Raw genomic sequence first — 25,802 nt, forward strand, 5'->3', positions numbered from 1 at the left:
TCAATTTCATAGAATCTTAAAATATTTAGTTTATGCATAAGATGCAAATTAAAGGCAAAGATTAGCTACTGCATTTTTAAATGGTGGATTAAGATTCAGGACTTCACATTCCAAATTACAAACTGATTATAAAACCAATGACTTCTCACTAAAACAGGTTTTTAAATGCCACAATTGTAGCCATTTTCCATGAACTCAAATACAGTACCTAGCCTTTAGATATATGTGAGCAGACATTTTGGTAATATTTTTTTAGAAACAATGTAGCCTGTGTTGGATATGAATTTTCTAGCAGCAGGTCATCAGGCCCTGTTCACTGTTATGAGTGGAACCTCATAAACCAACTGTCTTTCTTAACAGGAAATATACATTAAAAAAAGACAGCAAAAATAAATTCTTGTTAAAGCTTGGGCTGAAAGTACAAAAAAGGTCACTGGTTTAACTAGGAAGGACACAACAAATAAAGGGGTCTGTTGTTATGACTACTACACATTTTTCCTACTTCAATCTATTAATTTTAACACTGTCACTGCAGGATTTTCAGAAATGAAAACTTTTAAACATTATAACTCACAGACATATAACATTTCCTAAATATTTTAATACCCATTCAACACAGAATTGAAACAGAATCGAGCAAGGCATCTTTTGAATTTTTGGAATTTTTAAAATATTGAATATTGGCTATTTGAATATTTCAATTTATGACTGAGCAAATACTTCAAACAGTTTTGGAATACAGTATACTGATCCAAGCAGTTAACTTTATTTATATTTCTTTTATTGATACACTCAACTTAGAGACATACGAAAACGTTTGACAATAAAGCAATTCAGTCAATCTCTTAAACTCTGAGCAGCACTGTTACGCATGCAAGCTTTTCATTGGAAATTAAGCACTTCATAAACCTGTGTGTTTACCATATTTGCCAAACTCACAATCTTTAGATTCCAAAAACTGTTACAGCACTGGAAGGAAGTGAGTCCTGACATATCCTCATAGCAAACAGCTGTTACATAATTTATCTTTGATTTTTCTTGTTTGCTTTTATTGGGTATGGCTGAAGAAAAAAACGTTTTTGAACAGAGGAAATTATTTCTGATAACTCAGATATATATTATCTAACCTTAATACATCTGTTTGAAATTTCCTCAGGTTAGAAAAATTACAGAACGTGAGGAGCTTTTCAATTAGGACGACTGCTTCACACTATTGTCCTACCAAATATCACAGACTTAAACAGAAAAACATACAATCATTTTTCATCGCTAAGATTTAAAAACACTATTGGATTTAGGACTCTTAGATGATGACACATTTTAAAAGTATGTATTTTGAAATTAAAATATTTTGGAAAATGCTAACATACACCCACCAGTTGATTTCGCTGGCCTATAATGCATTTGAACCCTTCAGCAACTGAACTGTAAAGGTTAACTAATTCTAAAAAATCACAGCAGATAATATTCTGTCATTGGGCCAAATAACATGACCGATAAATCAACAGTTTTAAAGCAATTACAAAAAGGTTAAACAGACAGTAACAACTAAAAGGTCTGGCATCCTTTGAGACATGTTCTCAAATACTGCTTAAGCTTAAAAAGCAAGCTGGATTTCAAAGTTTTAAATACAAAATAAAATTCCAGCTTTCATTGCTGATGAAATCTGGACACTGTGTTACTAAACAGAGCTTCATCTTCCAGATTACAAGAGGGAGGTTTGTTTTTTAATCTTCTACCACCAGAGGAAAAAATTATGTTTTTATTATGTTTTTTGAGACAAAAACTCAAAGAGGTTTAATATTCTGATTTCATTCACACACAGCACAAGGGTCAGTAATAGTTTTCTTATGTTTTTCCTATAATAAATACAATTTCTTCCAAATCTAAAATGAGCTTTTGCAGATGAAAACCTTGAAGTGGCATTACAGCTGCTGCACATTAAAACTAAAAAGCACAATCTCATTAAGAACATGTCAGGGGAATTGACACATTTGCAGCTTCGCAGCAGGAGGCTAATTGTTTCATATGTAAAACTGCACTTACATTAAGAAGTTGTTAACATAAATAAAATTTAAATTTAACTCATGGACTGCTGAAACATGATGTAATCAAACGCAATAAGAACTATGAATTCATAGTTATTCATTAAAAAACATCTCAATGATACAATGATTTGCAAGAAAATGTTTTTTCAACAAAGAGGGGATGCCATGCAGCCCATATTGCTTACATTTCCAGCAATTAAACAAATAGTGCTTTATGCAGTAATAAATAGTATCTAACAAAAAAAAACACTTTCTCTTAAATTAGCACAAATTGGTGCTAAAATGGTTTTTCTTACCCTTGAAGAAATGTTTCTTCAAAAATGAAGCATTTCTAAGATGACCTTTCTAGAAATAAGAAAAAGTTATCAAACAAACTGACATTGTGCCAAGAGCTCAGAAACAAATCCTAAGGATTCTTAAAAACAAGTCAAATAAAGTAACTGTAATTAAAAACAGTCCTTAATACATATGTGGATTTTTATAAACTTCATAACCAGGGCTAAATATATAGGATGCTTGGATACTTGAGTAATCCATTATTAAAAAAAAAAATCAGGTCACCCACAAATCTTTTTCATTTCACATTTCACTTTTATATTCATAAAGTTTACATGGCTTTAATAAGCTGACAAACATTTTAAGCAGTGCAACATATGAATGATAATAACCTTATACCTCAGAATAGGTAGATTATAAAATTGCAGTTGCAATCTAATGAGCATTTTAGAGTTCTTAAACTTTGCAGCAAACCCAGGAGAAAAAGATAAGGATGACACCTGAACTGATGACGGTACCTTGTGTAGTTTAATAATCCTCTCTATTAAATAGCTCTAAAACTGCATACAAAGATATATTTTTACTTTTCTGAGATGTGTTACGTAACTTTGTTTTCATTAGAAATAGAGATTAAAAAGAAATCTTTCATACAGAAAATGTCTGGGGGTTTTACCCACAAAACTACTGATGAGTGTATAAAAGGTAAATGCAGAAACCCCTTTCTGAAAAAAACCATAACCGCATGTAGTAAAATGCGAAAGCAAAGTACAATGCAAAAGACATGACACCATCTTTTAGTATAGCATCTTCCATTGGACTATTTACACCCTCCATTCCTCACCATACACTCTTGAGGCCACACCCTTGTGAGGTTAATACAGAGGATAATGTAAAACTGATCTGTAAAAACAAATCACTACTCATAGTATCCTATGTTGGAATACATTCATATATCACAACCAAATCAGGGAAAACTCTTTCTGTTGGAGAGAAAATGTTGGCAACCCTAAGATGGACATTAATATCCTCCTGACTGGGAATTTGATTACAACGGTAGTTTTGAAAACACTGCAGTTTCTAATAAATATATTTAATTATATTATAGAGTCACACATACACACAAAGGAAGCAGTGTTGTCAAGGGAGACAACAGTTTTCCTCATACAGCTTAAGAAAAAACATCAGGTCTGGCAGCAGTTATAACTGAAAGGATATAACACAGCGTTAGAACTTGTGAACATAGCTATCAATTGCTTCCTTATTGTGTGTGTCACTGAGCACCTGTAAGAATGAATATCTGAATTAGTTTAAACTTTTCAAACAACTGAGACAGTAAGAAAAACAGGAGTGACAGAACCATTGAAATCAGCAACAAAAAGGCAAATGGTGCATTAAAATATATAGTTAAGTGCAGAATGTAAATCAAGGGATGTAATGTTAAATCATACAAGGCACTAGTATGACTTCATTTAAAATATTGTATTGAATTTTCATTGCCAGGTAATGAAAAATATATTGGCTGCTCTGTAACCAGTTCAGGGCAAGAGAACCTAGAGACATTCTCGGGCTTCAAGGAACATCCTACTTTGACACACTAAACAAACAGAATATTTTTAGTATTGAACAAAACGGACTACAAGGGCACCAAATTCAATTATTCAAAATCTTCAAAGGCAACCAAAGCACTGAATCCCAGAATCAGAAATAAGAGGAAGTGGATTTAAAACCCAGAACAAAATGTATGTTTTTACACATGGGTGTGGGAGTCTAGAACAAGCTACTCAGCCACGTTATTGAATCTTGTTACAAGAAGCAGCTAGATGAGGTCCTCAAATCCATTAGATACCAGCAACCGAACAAGACAAATGGCCTCTTATTTGCAATCTTTGCTATGTTTTTAGTGCTATGTCCATCAATTCACTACAGCCCTTTCATCTTCCTGAAAGTGGACCTTCTGACTCCTGTAGTATAATTTCAAGTACAACACTCATTATATATTTTAGTGATATACTATATACTACTCTACATGAGAACCTGTCTTAGGCACATCTTAAAGATAGAAACATAGAAAACCATCCTCTTACCTTCACTGCCTGAGAGTAGGGTCCTATATTAGCTGGGGCCCAGTGTGAAATGCTTTGGATATGCATGACCTGCTTACATTGAAACATTGTATCTTCTGCAGGTACTTCACAATTATGAAGGAGACAGTCAATCTGGATTAACTCTTCATCAGGTAAAGGGACTTCCACACAGACTCTTCAGTACCGATCATGGAAACAAAATACAACTGTTACTTCAATCTCTGAGCACGTAGACATGTTTTTCCCAATAAAACAAACTCCATCAATTAAGCTTTGTATTTAGAGTTCATTGTACCTTATATTTTGAATATTCTTATTCTTATGTGTATTCAGGATTGAAAATACAAGGCACACAAAGGTATGTGGGTAGCTGGAAAGTTCTGTCCACTCATGATGATGAAGTAGGTTCCCAGGGTAACCTCATGACATAGCACGATAATGGGTTAATCGACAAGCTTTACCTATTTAAATGTATTAAATAAAGTTAAATTTCAACTTTTGACTCAAATTAAACATTCAACTTTAATTATAACTCAGAGTTGTTTTCACAGATACAAATGATAACCTAGTTCCTCTGAGAATTATATCTCATTAGCTATGGAGCCAAGCACCGACTCCCCAAAACTAAAGAGAATAAAACCAGGAAGTAGATTCTTTCCTCTCAGGCCACGTTTGGAGAAACCTCACCTTCCTGTGATGATTCACAAGGTAAACTACTAAACCCTGTGACACAGAGTTCTACCATAGAGACTGCCTCAGGGACTCTCTGAAAAACAGTCTCTTTACTGATGTCAAAGCTTGTACACCACTCTAGGGACCATACAGTCTTGCCTTCGGAAGGTGGAGAAAAGTAAGCAGTACAGTACACACAGTACTTCACAGTACAAAATCAGAGTTGCAACATCATCAGAGTTGGAGTTCATTGAAATCATGAGGTCTCATAGAATGTACAATGGTTCTGTACAGGAGGTCAGGCCTTGCATCTTAAACTTTAATATCCTTCACTATAGTGACAAACAGCACATCCTTGAGATGGACAGAGCATGACATGCACCACCTTGGTATTACAGAGATTCAGTGCTGCTCTTCCTTGGTTATTATTTCATTCTCACAGTACAGTGCAAAAATCTATTCACAAGCTTGGAAGGCAGAACTTCAATCACGTTGACCCATTTATACTAAAAAGTAGACCTTTCCTTGCACTGGCTCGTTTCAAAGAGTTCAAATATCAGTTCTAATTTAGCTTGAGACTGCTTTAAGTATAGGCTGCTATTGCTATTACACTCAGATGTGAACATTTGCGTGAAGGCCAAAGATCAGACACTTAAGCTTCTTGATGGCACAATTTACTTCCAATAATGTACAGTGCCTCTTCTGTGTTCTGTATCAGGTTCCCAAACACCACAGTACACTGTACACATGTCTTTAGATACTGCGAAGGCACTAAATGACCCATTTAAAGGAATTACCTATGGGCAGTTTTACAATACTTTGGTTTTGGCTATTCATTATCAATATAACTGAGTCAATTAAATCGCCAGAGTCTGTTCTGGTGGGATGTTCATGAGAGTTAACAACTAAGACTATTGTATTTTCTGATAACCAGTGACCCAAGTTACTAAAGGGGAAAGGCACCACTATTTTCATATTTTGGGATTTGAAAGAATTAGCATTGATAAGTGCATTTCAAACCTCAATGAAAATAAATTGTACACAGTAATGTGTAAAACCTCCAATATACATCAGAAAACAGAAAACATTTCCAGCCATGCGCAGTGCCATATTCTGCTACAAAGAATTTATACAAGTGATGACATTTTATGGACCCTACACCTTGCTCAACCCTTTGTTTCTATGTGGTGCCATGGGATAATGCCCTACTTCCTCTAAAGAGCAAACCAACTAAACATGTTTTAAATATTTGCATAGAATATATGCAATATCAAACCAGCAGCTGAAGATGAAGATCACATTCTGTCAATATACTGCACTCAATATATATCAGAGATCTATGTAAACATGGTTTGGGAGTGTCCTGTTTGTTTAATTAATGTGATATCGGATGTGACTGTGTTGCTGAGCCCTTGACGACTGCTCATTTTAAATAATAATTTAAAATATTTTCTATTTCTGTGAGCTCCTATTATTTGAAGGTATTTTTTAGGCATCCAAGTAGTGGATTTGGGTGTTTATATTACCTATATATATAAAGTATATCTCAATTTAAACAAATTACTTCTTTTAAACTAGTTACTCCTGTCCCCTAATTAAGAGCATGTAATTTTGACAACTCATTAAAATCTTAAAACAACTTTGAGTTTCAGACAACATGCAAGCACACACATATTTAATGATACTATTTATCTGTAGAACTCAACGTTCTACGAATAATTAAAACTGAAAAACAAACTGGAGGCTTAAAAAGGTTAAAAATAGGTTGGAAAAATGAAGTACACGACAGCTTCAGGAACTGTTCAAAAACTACTTGGCCAATTAACTTCAAACTTAATTAGCAGGATTCTAGTACCAAAAGGATAGATATGTGAGAAAATAAGGTGCCTTCATATTCCAAGATGGCCACCTCTCGATCATTTTTATTCTTTGTGGTCATATACTGCTCATAACCCTATTGGGGAATTTAGCCTTTAACATGTTATCACTGTAGAGATCATACCATTAACATCTGATATTTAGTCATTCCTGAGTAAAACAAGATGGCAGCAAGGCTGCCATTTTGGTAAATGCTAAATAATTTGAAACAAGACGCATTTTATCTGTAGCTAAAGCTGCACCTCACAAATTGCTGTGGTAATTGTCTTGCTCAAACCAGGTCAACAGTTGGCTGAAACAAGGCTTTTGCTCCTGTTCAAGAATTATCCAAACTCAATTGTTAGCATTTTAATGGCAATGCAATTCAAACCTGGACAAATAAGGTTTCTGAACAATTTCGAGTGGCCACCTGAGCACCATATGCATCCCCCTCGCAAACAGCTTGTTTAAAGGTTGCCTAACCAATTAATTTCAAACATGATAGGTGTGATTTAATGTGACAATCATTTTAAATATTGCAATATGATGTTTATGTGTGAATCAAGACAGCTGCCTGACCCACAGGCTGACTTCTGTCTTGGGTACCACTGCACTGGTTGAATTGGTTTCATCAACATTCAAGCTTAAGACATGCACCGCATATATTGTGACAATACATTTTATACCCACACCTGTCTGGACCCTGTGACGCAACCTGGCCATAAGGTGTTGGCCAATTAACCTCAAACATCCTAGGCAGAGGCTTTTTTGAATAGTTAAGCCATTTTGTAGTTTGTGTTTGTTGATTTGCTTGGAGTTTGAAAATAATGATAAAAAAATAACAGATTGGGTATACCCTGTATTTGTTGTTATAATAATAATAGTAACTGCTTACACTTTCATAGCGCTTTTCTGGACACTCCACTCAAGCACTTTACCGGCACCACCAATGTGCAGTATCCACCTGGATGATGCGACGGCAGCCAAAGTGCGCCAGAACGCTCACCACACATCAGCTATCAGTGGGGGGGAGAGCAGAGTAATGTAGCCAATTCATAGAAGGGGGCCATAATTGGTAAGGGCCAATGGGAAATTTGGTCAGGATTCTCTTTTTGTGAAACCACAAAAAAATGTTTTAATGACCACAGAGAGTCAGGACCTCGGTTTTACATCTCATCCAAAGGATGGCGCCTGTTTACAGTATAGTGTCCCCGTCACTATACTGGGGCATTAGGACCTACATGGACTGGAGGGTGAGCGCCCCCTGCTGGCCCCACTAACACCTCTTCCAGCAGCAACCTTAGTTTTTTCCAGGAGGTCTCCCATCCAAGTACTGACCAGGCTCACACGTGCTTAGCTTCAGTGAGTTGCCAGTTGTGAGTTGCAGAGTGATATGGCTGCTGTTATGGACACATGATTGAATTCATTCACGCTATTAACTGAATGAAAAAAGAAAATGTGGATGGGCAAACTACTAGCAACTAATTCAACAAGATGAGCTAAATAAAATGACCTGTTCATTGATTACTTAAGTCCTTATATACAGCAATTGGAAGAATGTCTTTCTCCCAAATGTATTTACTTGGTGGGTGTTTCTGAGAATGTTTTTTGAGATTGTAAATTAGACCCTGTTCTGTTTTTCCAGATCAGTAAACATTGTGCATAAAACAACATACCTGGCAGGAGGATTTACATCAAAATAGGACTGGTACACGGTGTTAACTGCACTGAAGTAAGCAATGGTCTTCACATACAAGTGAACCAAAACAATATTCTTTAGATGAAATCCTCTCTCTTCCAGTTTACCTGCAACAACAACAAACAACAACTGTTTTACTAATGGAATCATCATTAAATATACCTCTATCCAAGCCAGTTCTCATACATACATACATAGTGCTAATAAATAACATTTATGTTTAACATCACATGTCACAATAACATCACGTTTATGTTTATCAGAAACTAAGGATGATTAATTTTAATCTTTTTTTGCACCTACAATAATATAAATATTCAAACAAAGACAAAAAGAACAAAGTGACTTGTTAACAGGTATTTATCCAAAAAACGTATCCAAATAAAATTCTGTAGTAGCCTTACCCTGTAGATACAAAAATAGTAAGATATATTAGTAGATACAATAGACCATTTCTATACCTCACACAAGCTACCAAAATGTGGCACTATAAAATATTGATATGTTTAACATTGTCTCTGTAAGGGCTGTATAAAATCACAAAAATGAGATGATAAACATTAAATATGCTTTTCATCTTTCGCCCTGTTTTTTTTTAAAAAAGAGTCTCTGCTAAAACATGCACTTTTTAAGCTCTGCAGGCAAAAGAGAATCTTGCACTGTGTGTTTTGAAGAAGCAGTTTCACTTCTCTCAGACTTAATTTGAAGTGTTTGTCCTCATTTTACAATCGCAATACTGCATTTCTGATCGACAGGGTCCCTGACATGTTTGCTATTGCCTCAAACTTTAAAAGAGCATTCCTAAACAAAGCACTCCTTTTCTTCTACTGGATCTCTAAAATGTGTTTTGCCAACACAACAAGAAGACATAAAAGCTACTTGTGAACAAAGGGGCTTCCCTTATTCAGAATTGGCTCTGATAAGTGCTGAACCTTTAAAAAAGGCTACAAGTAACCTTTTGAAGTAACAGCTTTTTTCAATTCCACTGTTGTAAAAGTCATCTAAAGCTGTCTTTTCTGGAACTCGTAAAAGTTGCAATCCTTATTTGATCAGACTCAAAGTGGATTATACAAGTTTTTGCAGTGACATGGTGTTAATGATGAAGAGCAACAGTTTGGAAGATGATTTTTATTATTCATGAGAAAGAAGACATATCTAAAATGCATTTGAAGATGGAGTCACCACTTTGCTACCTCCTACTCTCTTTCCAGCCTACCTTGTAGCACCAAGAAAGCATTCTTGGTTTGATCCTCCACACTTGCATCCTCATGGCCAACTGAAACACCAGAAATGCCACAAATCCACTGATAGCCAAGCTTAGTTCTTCCTGAGCAAGAACAAAGGTCTCCTTTCAAAATAAAGAAACACAGTTGTTAATATTAATGTGAAAGTCACAGTATCTTTATTCTCAATTAAGGCTATCTCCACTTTTGAAGCTCATTTTTCTTTAATTGAAATATCTATATTCTAATTTTCTAATTCAAAATGTCCTGTAAATACATATACATAATAATTAGGTTTCTAATCAGTGAAAGGCTATAGTGATCTTAAATTCAAAACATTTTTTCCAACTTTTGAAATTGCTTTGCGTTAAAGATTGGACAGCTAAGCAACCTCACACTAAGCAGTTTTATTGGAATAGATTAAATCTGTAACAATCATAGGTGTTCCGCGTCAACAAAGATGGCAGCCAGACTAATCCATTAGAAAACTCATTCAAAAGCTTACAAGCCACTGCACCTGAAAAGTTGCTACAGTATGTTCATTTTTACAATTGCAATTGGTCATAAACCATTATCTAAATGTAGTGCATCATGTTAACTGTTGCTGCTTAAAAACAGTTTAATCAGTTAACTCCGAATGTTAAGTATAATTATAGCACCATGGCAATGAATATGTGAAAACGGGGTTCTCAAGTAAACCATGGTGGCTGCCTAACTCCCATCGTCTAGCCGAGACTGATAACTCTTGTGCTGCATCATGCCTGTAGCCATTTAACTCAACACATGATAAGTATCATTCTACTAATATTACAGATAACACATAGTCTAACAGGTTTCATGCACGAACCACAATAACTGCTATCCTGATTGATTTGAAATTCGGGACATTTCAACACACAAGGACTTGTTACAGGTTTGCATCTCCAAAGCAGCTGTGACACTTTTCAAACACACAGCAGGTGACTGCTTGCTAGGCACAACCTGCTCTTATTCAAAAATAATAATAATAATTCCTTGGCCAAGGAACTCCAAATTTGCTTCTAGTTTCCCATTTGTTTACTCGTAGTTCAATCACAATGTGGGTCGGGATTTGCTTAGAAGCCTTAAAAATGGTTCTAGTTTTCTAACTCCTGAATATATTTGTTATTTCTCAATGCAAATTTGTGTCAGTTTTCTACAGATATAATTATGTCTTGTAGGTCATGTAATTTGCTTTAGATTTTGCTTTCAATACATAGACCTTTTTTTTTCTCACAAAAACTCACTTATTACCACTGGAATTTTTTTTTTACCTCTACACAATGACGCAGAGCAGTTATCTGTACAGTAAACACAGATATAAAACCTCAATAAAAAATAACAATTTAATCACCCAAAGACACATTAATAACATGATAGTGTGTAGCTTTTTCAACATCCCAAAATTCGAATTTAATATGTATGGCTTATAAAGGAGATGGAAAATAGTTATACTACAGCTGCCTCATTTCCTTCTGTATGACCACTGTGGGCACTCAGCTCTCTAATTGTGGGTGCAAAGCATTAGAAATCACCGGTCTAGGGTAACCATTAAATACAGTAAAGGGGTAAACACATAACGCATGACTAACAAACTTAACCAAAGACTGTGGTCAAATGAAATTACATACAATTTTCATGGCAAGTCCCGTAAGTGATTTCAATTACAATTTCAAATTTTATTTTCAGATACTTGCATTGGTAAGGAAAACTGTATACTGTAGTCTTAGTGAGTTTAATTCCTTTTGACACCAAGCCTGACTTAAGCTCTGCCCTCTAAGTAAATATGATGATACATGACTTCTTAAGAAAAATTCTTACCATAGTCCAATGGACCTCTACTGTATGTATCTGTTGAAATCCTTTCTAGGGGCTCCAGAACTTCATCTTCCACACTGTCTGTGATGTTGTCAATATTGCTTAGACATGGACAACCACCAAAAGGAACTGAAGCAGGCAATGGACTCTGAATAAATTGGAACACAATAAGGAAAAAATAGTTCAATGGATTTACCAAGCCGCAGAGCTTGGCTTGAAGGACAACAGAGCATTTGGAGCATAATTTAACTGCATCGTAAGACTATGACATTCCCCTAAAAAATTGCCAGTCTATTTATATTAATAGCTTTCAAAATGCAATATTTCTACCATATTGATGTCACCACCCTTCTATATCAATGCAAAATACTGCAAAGTGCCTAAATGTAGATCATCATACCAACAGACACTATATATTCATCAGTTATAAATAAGTCTGGGCCATAGTTGTCTGACACGGTGAATCTGATTACCTCAGCGGCAATTTCAGACTTCAACACTTTCTGTACATGTTCTGAAATGATAGTCTTGAACTACGCTTTTTTGCTCATTTGCCTTTTTTCTCCGTACATTCACATTCTAAACCGAAATCTTGCCAGTGCTGATTTTTTTTCTCTTGTGCTGTCAACTGCAGTTGCCCATGTGATAATCACATTAATTATACCACGAACCTCATTGCAACATACAAAATAGCTTGACTACCATTAAGGGAGGGCAAATTATACTACTTTTTTTTCCATTTCCTCAAGTTATATTGTCAGGTCAGATCTATCAGATTGAAAGAAAACTGTTTGGACTGTTTTTAAGGGGAGGTTCCCCCTTGTGCCTCCTGCCCTAGTTGAGGGAATCACCATTCGCTACAGACTCACTGCTGGAGGGAGCAGAGCTGCCAGTTAAACTCTCCAACAGCCCCTTCCTGCCAGTGGCTGCTACCGCTTCACAGTCACTTCAGAGGCTCGCTGTACAGTAACAAAGCTATGTTTCTGCTCCTTTAATTTTATAGCTATGTTTTTTATTAAATGTACTTTTAGGACTGTGTTTGTACTAAGTTCTAAGTGTCCGTACAGTCTAATTGTTTTCCCCAATAGCTGTGGCAAATCCGAATGTTCTGAATTAGGATCTTTCTTCTATATTTTGGGAAGACACCTCTGTTTGACTTAGTACAGGTCACAGTACTAGTCACAGTGTTTTATAAAGGTCACACATACAATATGCCCCTCCTAGGACAAGAGACACATTATTAATGAGTGCTTCTAAGATACAGTATTGAGCAAAAAGAGAGATGATGCCCTTCTTTCAGCATGAGATGATTCGGAAAAAGTAGCTGAGTTGAGTTTTCCCAAATTAGAGCAACAAGAATGCTGCTTCAGCAGATTACAACCCCACAATACAACTGAGGACTTACTATATGAACATACAGTACCCAATAATAATAATAATAATAATAATTATAAAGCATTCAAAAAGCTTGTAAAAACAATAAAACCAACAATACATCAATTAGGGTTTAATTATTCATTTTAATATGTGATGGACATTGAGATTAGGGTGAAATACAAGGTTTAAGCCTTTCTTGTGGTTTGCATTATATCTCTGTGAACACGCCCCTGATGATATTCGTTGTTTAGCATAGCAAAAAAATAACAACTACCCAGCTGTACGATCAGCTAAAGCAACAGAGAAAACATATACCAAATTTCAAATTCCTTCATAATTTTGACCAATTGGAGCAGCCCTTCAAGTTGAATTTGTTCCATCTGAAGGGCCAGAATAACCTTTTCCACTAATTCCTCTAGTGACAGTGTCATTCAGGGTGTGGTGACATGGTTATCCAAGGCAATCCTGACTACCTGAATCCAAAGTGCCTTAATTTGACAAGACATGTTTATTAAATCAGGCTTAGTCCGAGGCACAAGTGAATATTGCAGATGTCAAAGTAGAACAACCGAGGACATAAAAAACCCCTGCAGATCTGCTTCATTATGTGTTCCTTTTTCACTAAACAAGTAGAAAATTCTCAACCATTATCTGGCACATAAACACAAAGGTTTCTAACGTTTTCACCAATTTTAAAACTAGTAATTTAGTTTTATGAACGCATTATGAATGCATTCAAGGCAGCTCATTTTCATTTATCTTTATTAACTATAAACCCCACAATAAACTTCTGCTCTTTGCTATGTCATTAAAATATCTTTCAATCTTTTTTGACATTCATAAAAGAATAGAAATTATTACAAGATAATATAATGAGAAACACTGAAAAATAAATCTAACATTTCACCTAGATTTCTAGTTCAGTAAATTAAATGACTAATTTTCAAAGTTACAAGAAGATACCATAGATGATGGTCAATCAGTACCCTTTTGTTATCACACAGTCAAACATTATACCAGAAACACAACAGTTCTCCATAATTTACTTTCCAGAAAGGACAAAATGTTACTTACATTCTTTTTGTCTTCTAGATGCATTTTTGAAAACCGTAGATAGCCAACTGGTGCAAAAGCATCTGCTGAATGGACAACAGCTTCCATTGAATCTCTAGAGAAAAAAAATGAATTACATTAATTTAGGAAGAGGTGAACCTTTTCTCTACTTTTACCGTTTTGGCACTAAATGTATAAATCCTGCAGGTTTCCCACAGAAAAATATTTAGGACAAGTGTAACCCACTGCAGCACTAATTTATATCTTGGGTTTATAAAGAAGCAGCATTAATGAGTGTGTTTCAAACCACAACGAAAGTAAATTGTGCACAGTAATGTGTAAAACCTTCAATTCACATCACAAAATACACAAAATCTCCAGGTATGCGCATTGCCATATTGTGCGATTCAGAATGAGGCAACTAAACTTTCAGTGACATAATGTGGCCTTCTTACATTGTAAACAAGAAGGCTTGTGAATACAGCTCTTTTAATCCAATAGAAATATTAATCTGGACTTTGAGACAGTTTTGCCGACAAACACTACTTAATTGTTAACTTGTAGATCACGCTGTAACATTTCACTCATACATCGCACTACATCAGTCCCTATAGTGACCTGTGAGAAGAAAGGGCCGCATCACACTCTCAGTGGATTTGTGATGAAACAAATAATTAGTAATTTCACAAAGTTAACGATTTTGTTAACGATCAGAATTTGTAAATTTCTTAAATTTTGCAATGCCATCAATCAGTTTATTTTTTTACCAAGATTTAAGAACCGGTCTGAGAAATTATTTGACCACAACAACTAGTTTGATTATACAGAATCCACCAAAGATGTAGGCTACCCATGATGTAGCCTGAAGAAGAGCTTTGAAATTAGTATTATTTTACTTTTTAATACCCTTTTATTATTCTTTAGAGATGATGTCTCTCACACAAATTTCACAAGTGTCAAAAGGACACATTGGATAATTTACAGAATGGTAAGACTCTACAGCTATTTCAAAACTTTACAGTGATGACTTCAGTTTTGTATATCAATTTAGTCTTGATACAAATATGTGATTTTTCAGACCTAGACTCAGTCTCATTGTGTGAGACTCACACCGAATGTTTTGTGATTGCATACCATCACAGCTGCAGGCTGGCAAATGATGTTGTGGTGTATTACAATAAAACAGTATTTCAATATGGATTCTTGTGTATATTTTGTAGTCACAGATTTGTTTGGCCAGAAGGCATAGATTCTTGGCAAGGTGGCCCATCTAGCATGTATACAACTATGAAAAACCATGGATTGGTAACACAAATGACTTACAGGCTTAGTTAAAAATATTTTCTTACTACAATATATAATACTAAATAGGTTATAGTGGAGAATAAGAGGTTTACTTACATAACAATTTTTTTCTTAAACAAAGGGCAGTCCAAGGTAAATGTTTCATACTCTCCACCCTCACCACAAACATGAACACCATACTTCTTGGAAAGCTAATTCAAAAACAACGGAAAGGAATGGATACTGTTGAATCACAATGTTAGCCTTCAGCAAGCTGATGAACAGCAGGGACAGCTGAGAACTTGGAATTTTCAACTGAACTTTAAAGGTAAAAACCCATGATACAGCAGGATACTATGGTGCACATTTTGGGTAGTTTGTTACTAGGCAAAATTGAACGGGTTATCAACTTCAAAAATAAAAAAAATACTAAAGCTCTTACACTAAGGCATTATATTCAACCTAGGATGGTTTATACCAAGTATTTATCACATCAAGTGTGCTTTAAAAAGAAATTTATTATAAAACAAAGTTCATACATCCAAGCTACAAACGCCTCTGTCAAAGACGTTTTAAAAAAAGTGTTCCAGATCATACAGTTTATTTGGCTTGTTTGTTAAACAATAATTTCGAATAAAGTATCTAAATTTGTAGTAGAGGTTAATGTTTAATTTCCACTGAAGTATAGTGTTGTTTTGTGCTGTTTAGGCATTTTGTAAAAGACATAGAATATACATTATATGATTTACATTTCCCCTTTAATAAGGCTTCATAAACAAGTAAAGTTTCCAGAAAGAGGCACATGTTTGTCTCCATTAAGGGTGGACAGGAAGCGAATAATACCAAAATGTATCACCAACCTGTTTAAGATGTGGTTCCATTTCACCCAGTGTTTTTCCCAAATGTTTATCAGGATCAAGACCTGACAAAAACAGAGGAAAATGTCTGAGACTGAACCACTGATTGGAGAAAATCTGAAATCAGATTTTTAGATTTTCTGTCACCAAACACCCTCCTTCCCATAGATATTTTAGGTCCTATCTATTTATTTGACTTTATAAATTGTATACACAAATCTCTTTTTATAAGGTTAACAGTTTTCAGTTGTGCTGAAAAGTGAACCCTGATTTGTTTCTTTGTGAATATAAACTGGAAAGACCTTGTTTATTTATCTTTGCCCTTAAACCGTAGAGGGAAATGACTCAGAGCCTGCAGATGTTTATGGCAGCTAGCTGCTGGAATGAAATTTCAGCTCTGAATCCTGCAGCCTAGCTCTGACTAAGGTCTCAACAGAATGCCTCCAGTCTTGCCAAATCTCCAGAAAATTCCCGAACGACCTTTGGTAGAAAAGACAGCTTTGCTTACCTTAGAACTCTGTCATAGAATAATTGTAAATAAACTAAATCTTTGCAGAATTGCTTAGTGTGTTAACAGGCATGAAATACTTCTTAAATGTAGATCCGTATACTCAAATGTATTTTTTAATCTTATACAGTTCCTGAAATCTTTCTTAATATCTATTTATTTCACTTTATAATGAATGAGACCTATTAGACCCACTAGGAACTACCCAGCACTATATAGAATTATTAATTCTATTCTATAATATACTGTAGAACTGTTTGGAATCAACTTTGAACTCAAGTGTCCTGAGCAAGTGAAAAGCAGCTGCAGTTTATAAACACTGAATTTAAAAAAAGCCACATAGCCAATGTGAACAAAGTGCATTAAACAGTGACATATCTTCGGCTGAAGAAAAAAAACTTTACACAGAAAAACACTGCACAGATAAAAAAAACAGGTTAAAAATTTGCTGGTTCAATAAAATTAAATAAAGCTTCACAGGACAATGTTGAAAGTTTGTTGCAGCAACAATACTGACTTTTATAAGACAATATCTGTCTTTTGTTCCAATAGAGCCTTTTTTAAGGGATTTGCAGCAATATTAATAATTTACCATTTGATAATTAGTTTTGGGGGGGAAACTCAAATGCAGTATATATATATTAAACTGGCCATTTTTCATTTTCTTTCTTCACAAAGGAACATTTTCAGCACTATTCTTTCAAGACACTGTCAACGGAGCTTAAGTCAGAAAACTATAATGCTTCTCTGTGTAGCCCTGTGCTTACTCATGCATTACAGTTTTGCATCAACTCAACAGCATGACTGGGCGAGCTGGTGTACTGATCAAAGACTGACAAAGCCAAAACCTGCAGCAAAATTACATCAATTGCTATTTTGGTTTCGCACATCCAAGTGCAACGTGCCTTTTCAGAATCGGTAATGTGCTATACAAGTTGTTTGTAAGACTCCCTTTTTTTCAAAATGAAATGTACATTGTACAGTGGCGAAAAGACCTGTTTTACTTTTCTTTGTTGGTGTCTCATAGGTTATCCTCTGGGAAATGTGCGTTTTTCTGTGTTTCAAATATACAACAGAAGTAATTCAAGGCTCTGTTCAGTTCAGTTTACAATGTTGTAGCAGCAGCAGTTTGTGCAGTTGAGCACAAGCTGGATGAAGCCCAACCCTCAGCCCAGGGGAGAAGCTTAATTAGTGTGAGAATATCTAATCTTGACATCTCTTCATCTTAACCCAATACACAGGTAATAAGGAGAAGGCATTAAAATTCAATTCAATGTAATGTCCTTTTTAATTAATCATGCCTTTAATGAATTTTAATGATTGGTTCAAATTGCTATAAGGACATTGATGCTTAATATGCTTGCAAATGTAATTTGTTTAAATAAATTATAAGGTTTTATACATACTTGAGCCAGTATGATACATTTGGCTACATATGTGTATTTATGTAGATACATACAGTATGTGGTGGCAGAAGCTGTAGATTACCAATTAGTAACGAAGGTAATAATGCACAGAAAATGTAGAACAACACTTTCGCAGTACTGGATGGCATTTTAAAAGAAATAATGAAAGTATTTTGCAATTAAATACACACTACAGTTTTCATCCTTTTCTTTACCCTTAACTCAAAACTTGGAGCAAACATAGTTAAATAGCCCTATAGAATTGTTAATTAGTATTGACATACAGTAGATTGTGTGTGCATAAATGTATTTTCCATGGAGAACTATGTAAAAATAAAGTAACAGTCTTCTTCTTACGATAATGTTGTTCTGCATGTCACATAACTGTTTCCCCCAGAAAAGCTCCTTCCTCTTAAATATCCTTTTAAACTAAAGTCTGTTGTCTACAGGGACATGAGCAAAATTAGAACTTTGTGTCAGAAAATAATTGTAGTACTGACATTCTTAAACTACCAGTTTTATGGTGTGATCCTCTCACCCTGTACTCATTTACATGATCTTCACATCAAGCTTCTTCGAAACCTGTTTTACAACCTGCCCTAAACCCAATTACCTAACCTCATTATGCCACATTAAGCCTAAATAATCCTGTTGAAATGAGCCATTTGTCTGCCTCAAAAGACAGTTTTTGTGCACTTTGGAAATCCAGGTCTATGAAACAAAAAGAATCACTTGCCTTTAAAAGGATTCCATCATGTATTATCCTATAAAACAGCAATTAAATTCAGTGAACTTTCAAAACCAAGAGACAGACTGTACAGAAATGGTTTTGAGGTCCCCTTTTTGCAAATTACATGGTGGGATTAGAATTAGAAGAACATGCCAGAACACTGGACATCCCTGCTTTTCTTTGGGGGTCCCAGTTTCTTCTAACACTGTTTTTTTGTTAACGAAAACAAAACGTCGAACACCAAAAATGTGAATACAGCTAATTACACATGACATGCAGCTGCAGTCTTTACAATCTGTGTTAGCTTTTAAAATGTTGAAGTGTATAACAATTTATGAATTCAAGTATACAAGACAGCTAGAAGTAAAATGCTGTGTATTTTTCTGGCACTGAGAAATTATGACAATGACAATCATAGCCTAAAAGGAAATTAGTTGAAAGCAGCAGGTAACACGCTATTAACCAAAAATTAACTGTACAAAAATCAGTGTAATAAAAACTATACTCATGTTAAGTCCTAAGAATGATTCACACTTCATAACCTCCTAGATATTGTTTTATGGAAAATAAAAATGACTTACAAATGTCAACTAATGTGCACCTTTTTCGTGGATAATGTTATGATAGAATATGATGGATATGGTTTAAAACTACAGTCTAAAATGTCAATTAGACATTTTTAAATGACTATGGCAAAAACAAAAAGGACTGCCAGTTTGGAAAGGCTACGTCAGACATTCTACCTAAATGACAGCAGTCAGTCCCAGTACTGAAAAATCACCCTTTTCCAAGTCCTTTTTTCAGCTGGTCCAAAATCTGATAGACAGCTTTAATCCCCTGTCTGCACAAAAGGAAATAAATCAGATTTGTGATGTGTAACAATTAAGCTTTAAAATGGATGAAATAAATACTTCCATCTGTAAAGCAAACTAATTTAGTCTTATAATGCAAGGCAGAAAACGCCTCACTGATAAAAATAACATTTTAAAACTACAAAATTTGAAGGATGTAAAGTAACAAGAAAAGATAAGATTTAGGTTTAGGTTTATGTCAATTTGGTCAAAGGCCTTATCTTCATTCTAGTACTATGTATAGTGTAAGAAGTGATTAACTCAAAAGCGCTGGCATCCAAAAACCAATCTTTTTTGTTCCATTGAATACAAATTAGTGCAATTATAACCTTATAAGATCTATATCTCCCAATTCTACAAGGACTTTACCACTGTGAAATGGCACAAAAGCCTTTCCTCAAAAATTCTAATGGGAATAATGGTAATAAAAATAAATCTTAATAAATATACCACTTTTAATACAACAAAAAAAAAGGAAGTCTTACATATTTAAAGATGTCAGATTATATATCATTTAAACTACGTGTCTGTAATATTAACAGAAGGTGCCCAGGGTGAAAAATTTCCAGATGTAATCCTTAAAAGAACAAAAGGCCATAAATTAATTCTACTGATGCATACACACTAAATTGTGGGTGAGCAACTTACTGTAGGCCTCCTGAAGAAAAACCATTAACGTACTCATACGAATTTCACTGAGGGTCTGTAGGGGAAAGTGCAATGCATCTGCATTTGAAGTACAACCTTGACTCGAAGGATGTTAAAAACGCTAAGGAAATTCTGAACAGTCAAGGTTAACTTCTGCAGTCCGAAAGCAGCAGTTTTCTACTCACTGTCACCTTGTCGGTGCTGGTTTAATTGTGTCCTGCACTATGTTTTATTACTTGTTGCACTACAAATGTCAACAGCAAATTACGCTGAAGCTCTCAAGGCTAATTCTCTGTACTTTTATGAAGGCAATGAAAGTTCACTCTCTTTTGGGTAGATATTTTTGTCTTCCGATTAAAAGGTTGATTGTCCTACAGAGGCTAGCATGCGAAAACAACAGAGAAAAAGACACACCCTGGATATTTCAAAATATTAAAAATAGGCAAAATAACAAATGCTATATAAGTCATTAAAAATGATTTATAAGTGCCACTACATTATTGGGATATACACTGTATATTATTTTTACTGTGATGAATTAATAGTGTACAATAATATATTATACTGTTTTTATTTCTGATGATTTCTAAACATTTCAATTATGCTCATCATATATAACACACTTTACTCCTGTCTAAATTCTATGCTGTTACAGGAAAACTGTTATTTCTTTTCCTTTATCATAAATATAATTATGACATCACACCTAGTTTTGACTCTCCAGATAATTTGAACAAGGCACTTTCTATTGTTTGGAATGAAGCCTAAATATGTTTTATTGCTGGAAACATCAAATATACTTTGCGCAAAAGGATGTTCTTTTGCAATATTTACCATTAAGTTTACTTATCACCCCTGATTTTTTGTTACCTGCTCAGAAGTAGAAATCAAATCTACATTTAGTGTAAAGCAGAGAAAAAAATATACATACTCACTTTGGAAAACAGTGCACACATTTTAATAACAGTATTTACATTTTAAATGTTGTAACAGTGCTCTATTGTCAATTCTTTTTTTAATGTTTTTCCATCTTTTAATCTTTTTTTGAGGTCATAATAACTTAAATAAGCACGCAATTCTTTATAGTTCAAAAAGACTGCTAATGTGCTTTTAATATAGAATTACTTCTAATTTTAAGTTGTCTTTCTAAACCCATAATAAAGCAATATTAAACTCAAATTACCATCTAGCTTCCAGACTGAACATCTGTTCAGCGCAACACTGAAACCACGACACATCAGACTATGAAAATCCGTCATTTTAAATGCATTCGTTACCATTTACCTGGAAGGGACTTTTAATATCCACCTGAGGGCTAAAGAGGTAACCTCTACTCTAACTCCTCAGTCACCTGATATGTTAAACAACAGCCTTTATTGCTTAAACCTGTTTTAATAAAAGCTGCAATTATTTGAGTGGTGCCTAATAGCCCCATAGCACTCAGACTATTAAATTATCTCACATCTAATTACAGCCGCCTGAGGCAGGTGAGAAACAGAGTATGATAAGATCTTCCTTTTTACCTGTAGCCAAAAACCAAGGTAGTCTTTTTTTAATTCCAATCTTCAAAAATGCAGAGCATTTTCTTTTAAAATGACTACATTAAAAAATAATCACTGCATAAGACCAAAAACTAGGTGGTACTGTCAATCCTTTACTTGTCTTGAAGGCTCTATGTTTCGCTAGAAGGATTATTTTAGATAATTTGGTAAAGCTCCCATTGCTTGCTTAAAGACAGCAAAATTTCTGGGTAAAAAAATGAAGAGTCTTTGTCTCCCAGACAAAGACAAAAAAAAAACAGATCAAGATAATTAAATCTTTTCTTTCACTCATTTTTTCTCACTTGGAGAAAGCAGATGGGTCCTTCGATCTTCAGTGTCGGCAGAAAGGAATGTTCCTCAGTTAAGACACTATCTGTATGTAAGACAAAAGTGCTATTTCCAACCTGTAAAAACACCTAAAATGCTAACCCAGGTATTTTAACAGACCCACCAGAAGTGCCAAAAGTAAGCAGCTGTCTTACAATATTATCTAGAAACTCCTGTTAATGTTGAACTATGCTAATTTTTATATCTATATTATAATAATCTACATTGTTTTAATGTATTTAAAAAGCTACTACAGTATTAAAGTAAACTGTAAAAAAAATCTAAAGATTGTTATATATACAATACCTTTTATATTGCTTTTTTCTTTAACATGTAGGATCATGAAAGTCAATTGTTTAACAGAGGAAGGCTGTTTATGTACAGACATCTGACTCCCTCCCTTCTGACTTATAGAAAAAACAGAACTCCCAAAGATGATGTTAGAAACCCATTTTCTTCTTGAAATACTAAATATTAATCTCACAATTTCCACATTAATTTCAGAAAACAGCTTCCATTACAATACTGTAACATTAAAAATGTACTTTTCCCAGCACATAGGTTATAGGTTTAAATGATTTTGCAGCTACTTTGAAAAAAATGATTCTATCTTACATAATTGCCACACACTGTAGGGAACTGAAGACAATGTAGCTTAAAGCACCTGACAAGCAGCTTCTTTATCATAAAAACTGAAAAAGTACAGAACAGTCTGGACTGTTACATCTTTGAGAGCACTGTTAACATATATGGCCTCAACAAACATTAAATTTAATGGAAGGTAAGAGCCTTTTATTGTGATACATGATCATAACAGCTGAAAAAAGAGAAGCATTTTCAAAGAGTTCCCATTGATAATTCCAATAGTTATAAAGATAGAGCTACAGTATGATTCAGATGCAGGCAGTAATGTTAGACAACTAAAGAGCACCAAAACAAATAACACTATTTAAAACTTTTAACTATTTAATATTTAATATTTTAACAGCGCTGCTACCAACAATATCAGAATGGTCTGTAAAAGATATCAGGTAATAGTACATTAACATTTTTTTTTTTGGGTGGGGGGGTTAAGCTGTTTAAGAGGTTAAATGAGGTATACCAGATTTTAATCTGTGCTGCACGCCTCATGAATTTAAAGGAATGCAGCAGTCTAAAATATATCTTTACACCTTTTCACACAGCACAATAAGGGGTATGCGATTATTGACAGGTTTCATTAATGTGGTATAAATGTAATTATCTGTGGTCATTTTCCAACTGCCAGATTCTCCCTTATCTCTTCATATTGTTCTCTACTCAACTGCCTTAGCCTCTGGCAGAAGTCTTAACAGTTTTACAAAACGGTGATTGATGATTTGTGCTTTCTTCTCCCCTCACTCTGACAGCTGCTCATTTACAAAAGGGCTGAGATTATATGAGTGTAAATGGACTGCTCTCATGCAGCCTGGATACCTACCAAAAGCTGCGACTTTAATGATCAAGGCCTGGATGTTACATGATATCATTTCTCTGAGCAAATCCTCCTGGTTTCGGTGCCAAAGGTAAGCTAGAGACTGAAGGCCGAGCCTCCTGCACCTGTAAAAAAATAAACTAAGTATCACTCGTGACAAATCAAAATCACCAAGGCATTTTGTTTCTTTTCATTTGACTACTGGTCACATTTGCACAGAGCGATCTTTAAGGTGACTGCAAGAAGAAAACAGAATCCACCTGCTATTCAAAGCATGTCCTTTATTTGTGATTAAAAAATGAAATTAAAGGACACTGCTGAAAAGAGCATTATAATTACACCCCATAACAATCTGTGACGTGCAAAAACAGCACAGATAATTAGATAGGCTGTAGGCACTGGCTGTTGTTTGAAAAGTGGGAACATCTGCAATCTCATACAGGTGTCTGTTGGTAAAATACCAAGATTTTGAATAGGAGGATTTCTCAACTGGTGTGTGGAAACACAGTATACAGTCACTATGCACTTGAAAGCAAACTCAGATTAAACATTGAAGCAATTTCTGTTTATAATAAAAAAGTGTGCTTGAGTCAGTGATGTGTATGAGTGTGTGTGGCGAAGGGGGCGGCGTGCTGTAAAATTTGTACATTTATGTAAATGTGCGGTGGTATGGAAAAGGCTGAGAATGACTTTTCTAAAGTACACAGAAATATACTTTTGATCAATGGTGCTTCTGCTTAAAGCTTCGCTCCCCTGTCACTTCATTGCTTTTTTTAACACCTGAGATAACCCACTTTCCACAGCTCACCACAACACGGGAGAATGCTCAGCTCAAAAGAGTTTCTTATTGTAAAGAAGCAGTGTGTCCTCAAAGGTATTTGAACTGTTCAGTGTGAGAGCTAGAGGTCAAGTGAAATTAAACTTACACGTTTTCCACTCTGACCCTCTGGTAATCTGAAAGAATGGCCCCCACAGACACTGATTCAACACCCTCCTTCTCCTGAAGGAAAAATAAACACAAAAACAAAATCTGTAATTACCTTGGAGCACATCTAGGTGAGTTTCTTTTTATTCATTTTTGAACATTTTTAGAAACGTGTCCCTTCAAAGGGAATTCTTACAAAAGTATAAGAATTGTAAAGTACGTTTTGGCTACCTAATCGGAATCGTCCCTCACTGTCGTCACCACGCATTATTTTTAAAATAAAAATGAAAACAGAAAATGAAATAATTATCATTAAAAAAAAAATATTGAAAATGCAAAAAATGTTTGCTCTAAACCTGTAAATATACAATGATATTCCATCACAAAGCAACCCATCATAGAGTGAAATCCGTTATAACATTATATGTGGTAGTTATAAAACTGCCCTTGGCTTCCTTTCCCCCCATAATGCTATATAACTCAAAACTGAGCAACATTTCCAATAGATTTGCAAAGTCTAAATAATGGGAATGATGAAAAGACAATCCATGGTAAGAATGTGTGGGGGGAGGATGAAGTAGTTTGCTGTTCACTTGATTTTTCTAGGAAAATCAACAGGGTGTCCTTGTCTGATACTATATTGTGAGCACAGGCAGAGAAGTTTTAGAACCACTGAAGAAATTAACCCCATTTTAAAGTAAGCATGAGGTGGCATTTTAAGGAGGCATATGGTGGTTATTGAGGGTCGGGAAACAGATTCTGTAAGTCATGAAGAACTTTCAGAGTCATTTGTAAACAGTTTATAATGCATCGTATGTGCTTCACTTGAATATGTGAATATATTTAGTACAGAGCATCAAATTCTGTACTAAAACAACCACCTTTTTCAAGGCTTAATGCTATTTTGCTTATCCTAACCTGCTTAACTATCTAAAACACGAGAACCTAGCAATTAAAAAAGCATCCATCATCTTCTAAAACTAATAACAATGCAATGTATTAAGCCCAGGCTCCCTAGCCTCCAGTCTGACTGAGAAAGCAATTAACACATGTCAAGGTTGGCTTAAGAGAACACAAAGGATCGTGTCTATAAATTGCAATAAAAATTCAAAATCTTAGAAAAAGAAAGCCTACAACACTTGTTTGT

At 34.8% G+C, this 25,802-nt stretch overlaps 1 protein-coding gene across 6 annotated transcripts in view; it reads right to left on the bottom strand.

The window, feature by feature from the left end:
* dph6 (diphthamine biosynthesis 6) overlaps positions 1–25,802 on the bottom strand; it is a 77,841-nt gene that overhangs the window by 33,580 nt on the left and 18,459 nt on the right. For 4 of the 6 annotated variants that reach the window (XR_001478803.1, XM_015350893.2, XM_015350892.2 and 1 more), the window contains exons 4-12: positions 24,657–24,730; positions 23,737–23,855; positions 16,270–16,331; positions 15,527–15,621; positions 14,147–14,240; positions 11,699–11,843; positions 9,853–9,984; positions 8,614–8,743; positions 4,409–4,583 (exon numbers count right to left, since the gene is read on the bottom strand). Coding sequence is in view for 5 of the 6 variants with exons in the window: in XM_015350893.2 (XP_015206379.1) it covers positions 4,409–4,583; positions 8,614–8,743; positions 9,853–9,984; positions 11,699–11,843; positions 14,147–14,240; positions 15,527–15,621; positions 16,270–16,331; positions 23,737–23,855; positions 24,657–24,730 (1,026 nt within the window). In the remaining variant the exon portion in view is untranslated. Of the gene's footprint in view, positions 1–2,344; positions 2,394–4,408; positions 4,584–8,613; positions 8,744–9,852; positions 9,985–11,698; positions 11,844–14,146; positions 14,241–15,526; positions 15,622–16,269; positions 16,332–23,736; positions 23,856–24,656; positions 24,731–25,802 lie in introns of all 6 variants that reach the window. The other 2 variants (XM_015350896.1, XM_015350895.2) reach the window with 1 other exon arrangement.

The sequence above is a fragment of the Lepisosteus oculatus genome, chromosome 8 (assembly GCF_040954835.1).
Source record: "Lepisosteus oculatus isolate fLepOcu1 chromosome 8, fLepOcu1.hap2, whole genome shotgun sequence".
NCBI classification, from domain to species: Eukaryota; Metazoa; Chordata; class Actinopteri; order Semionotiformes; family Lepisosteidae; genus Lepisosteus; species Lepisosteus oculatus.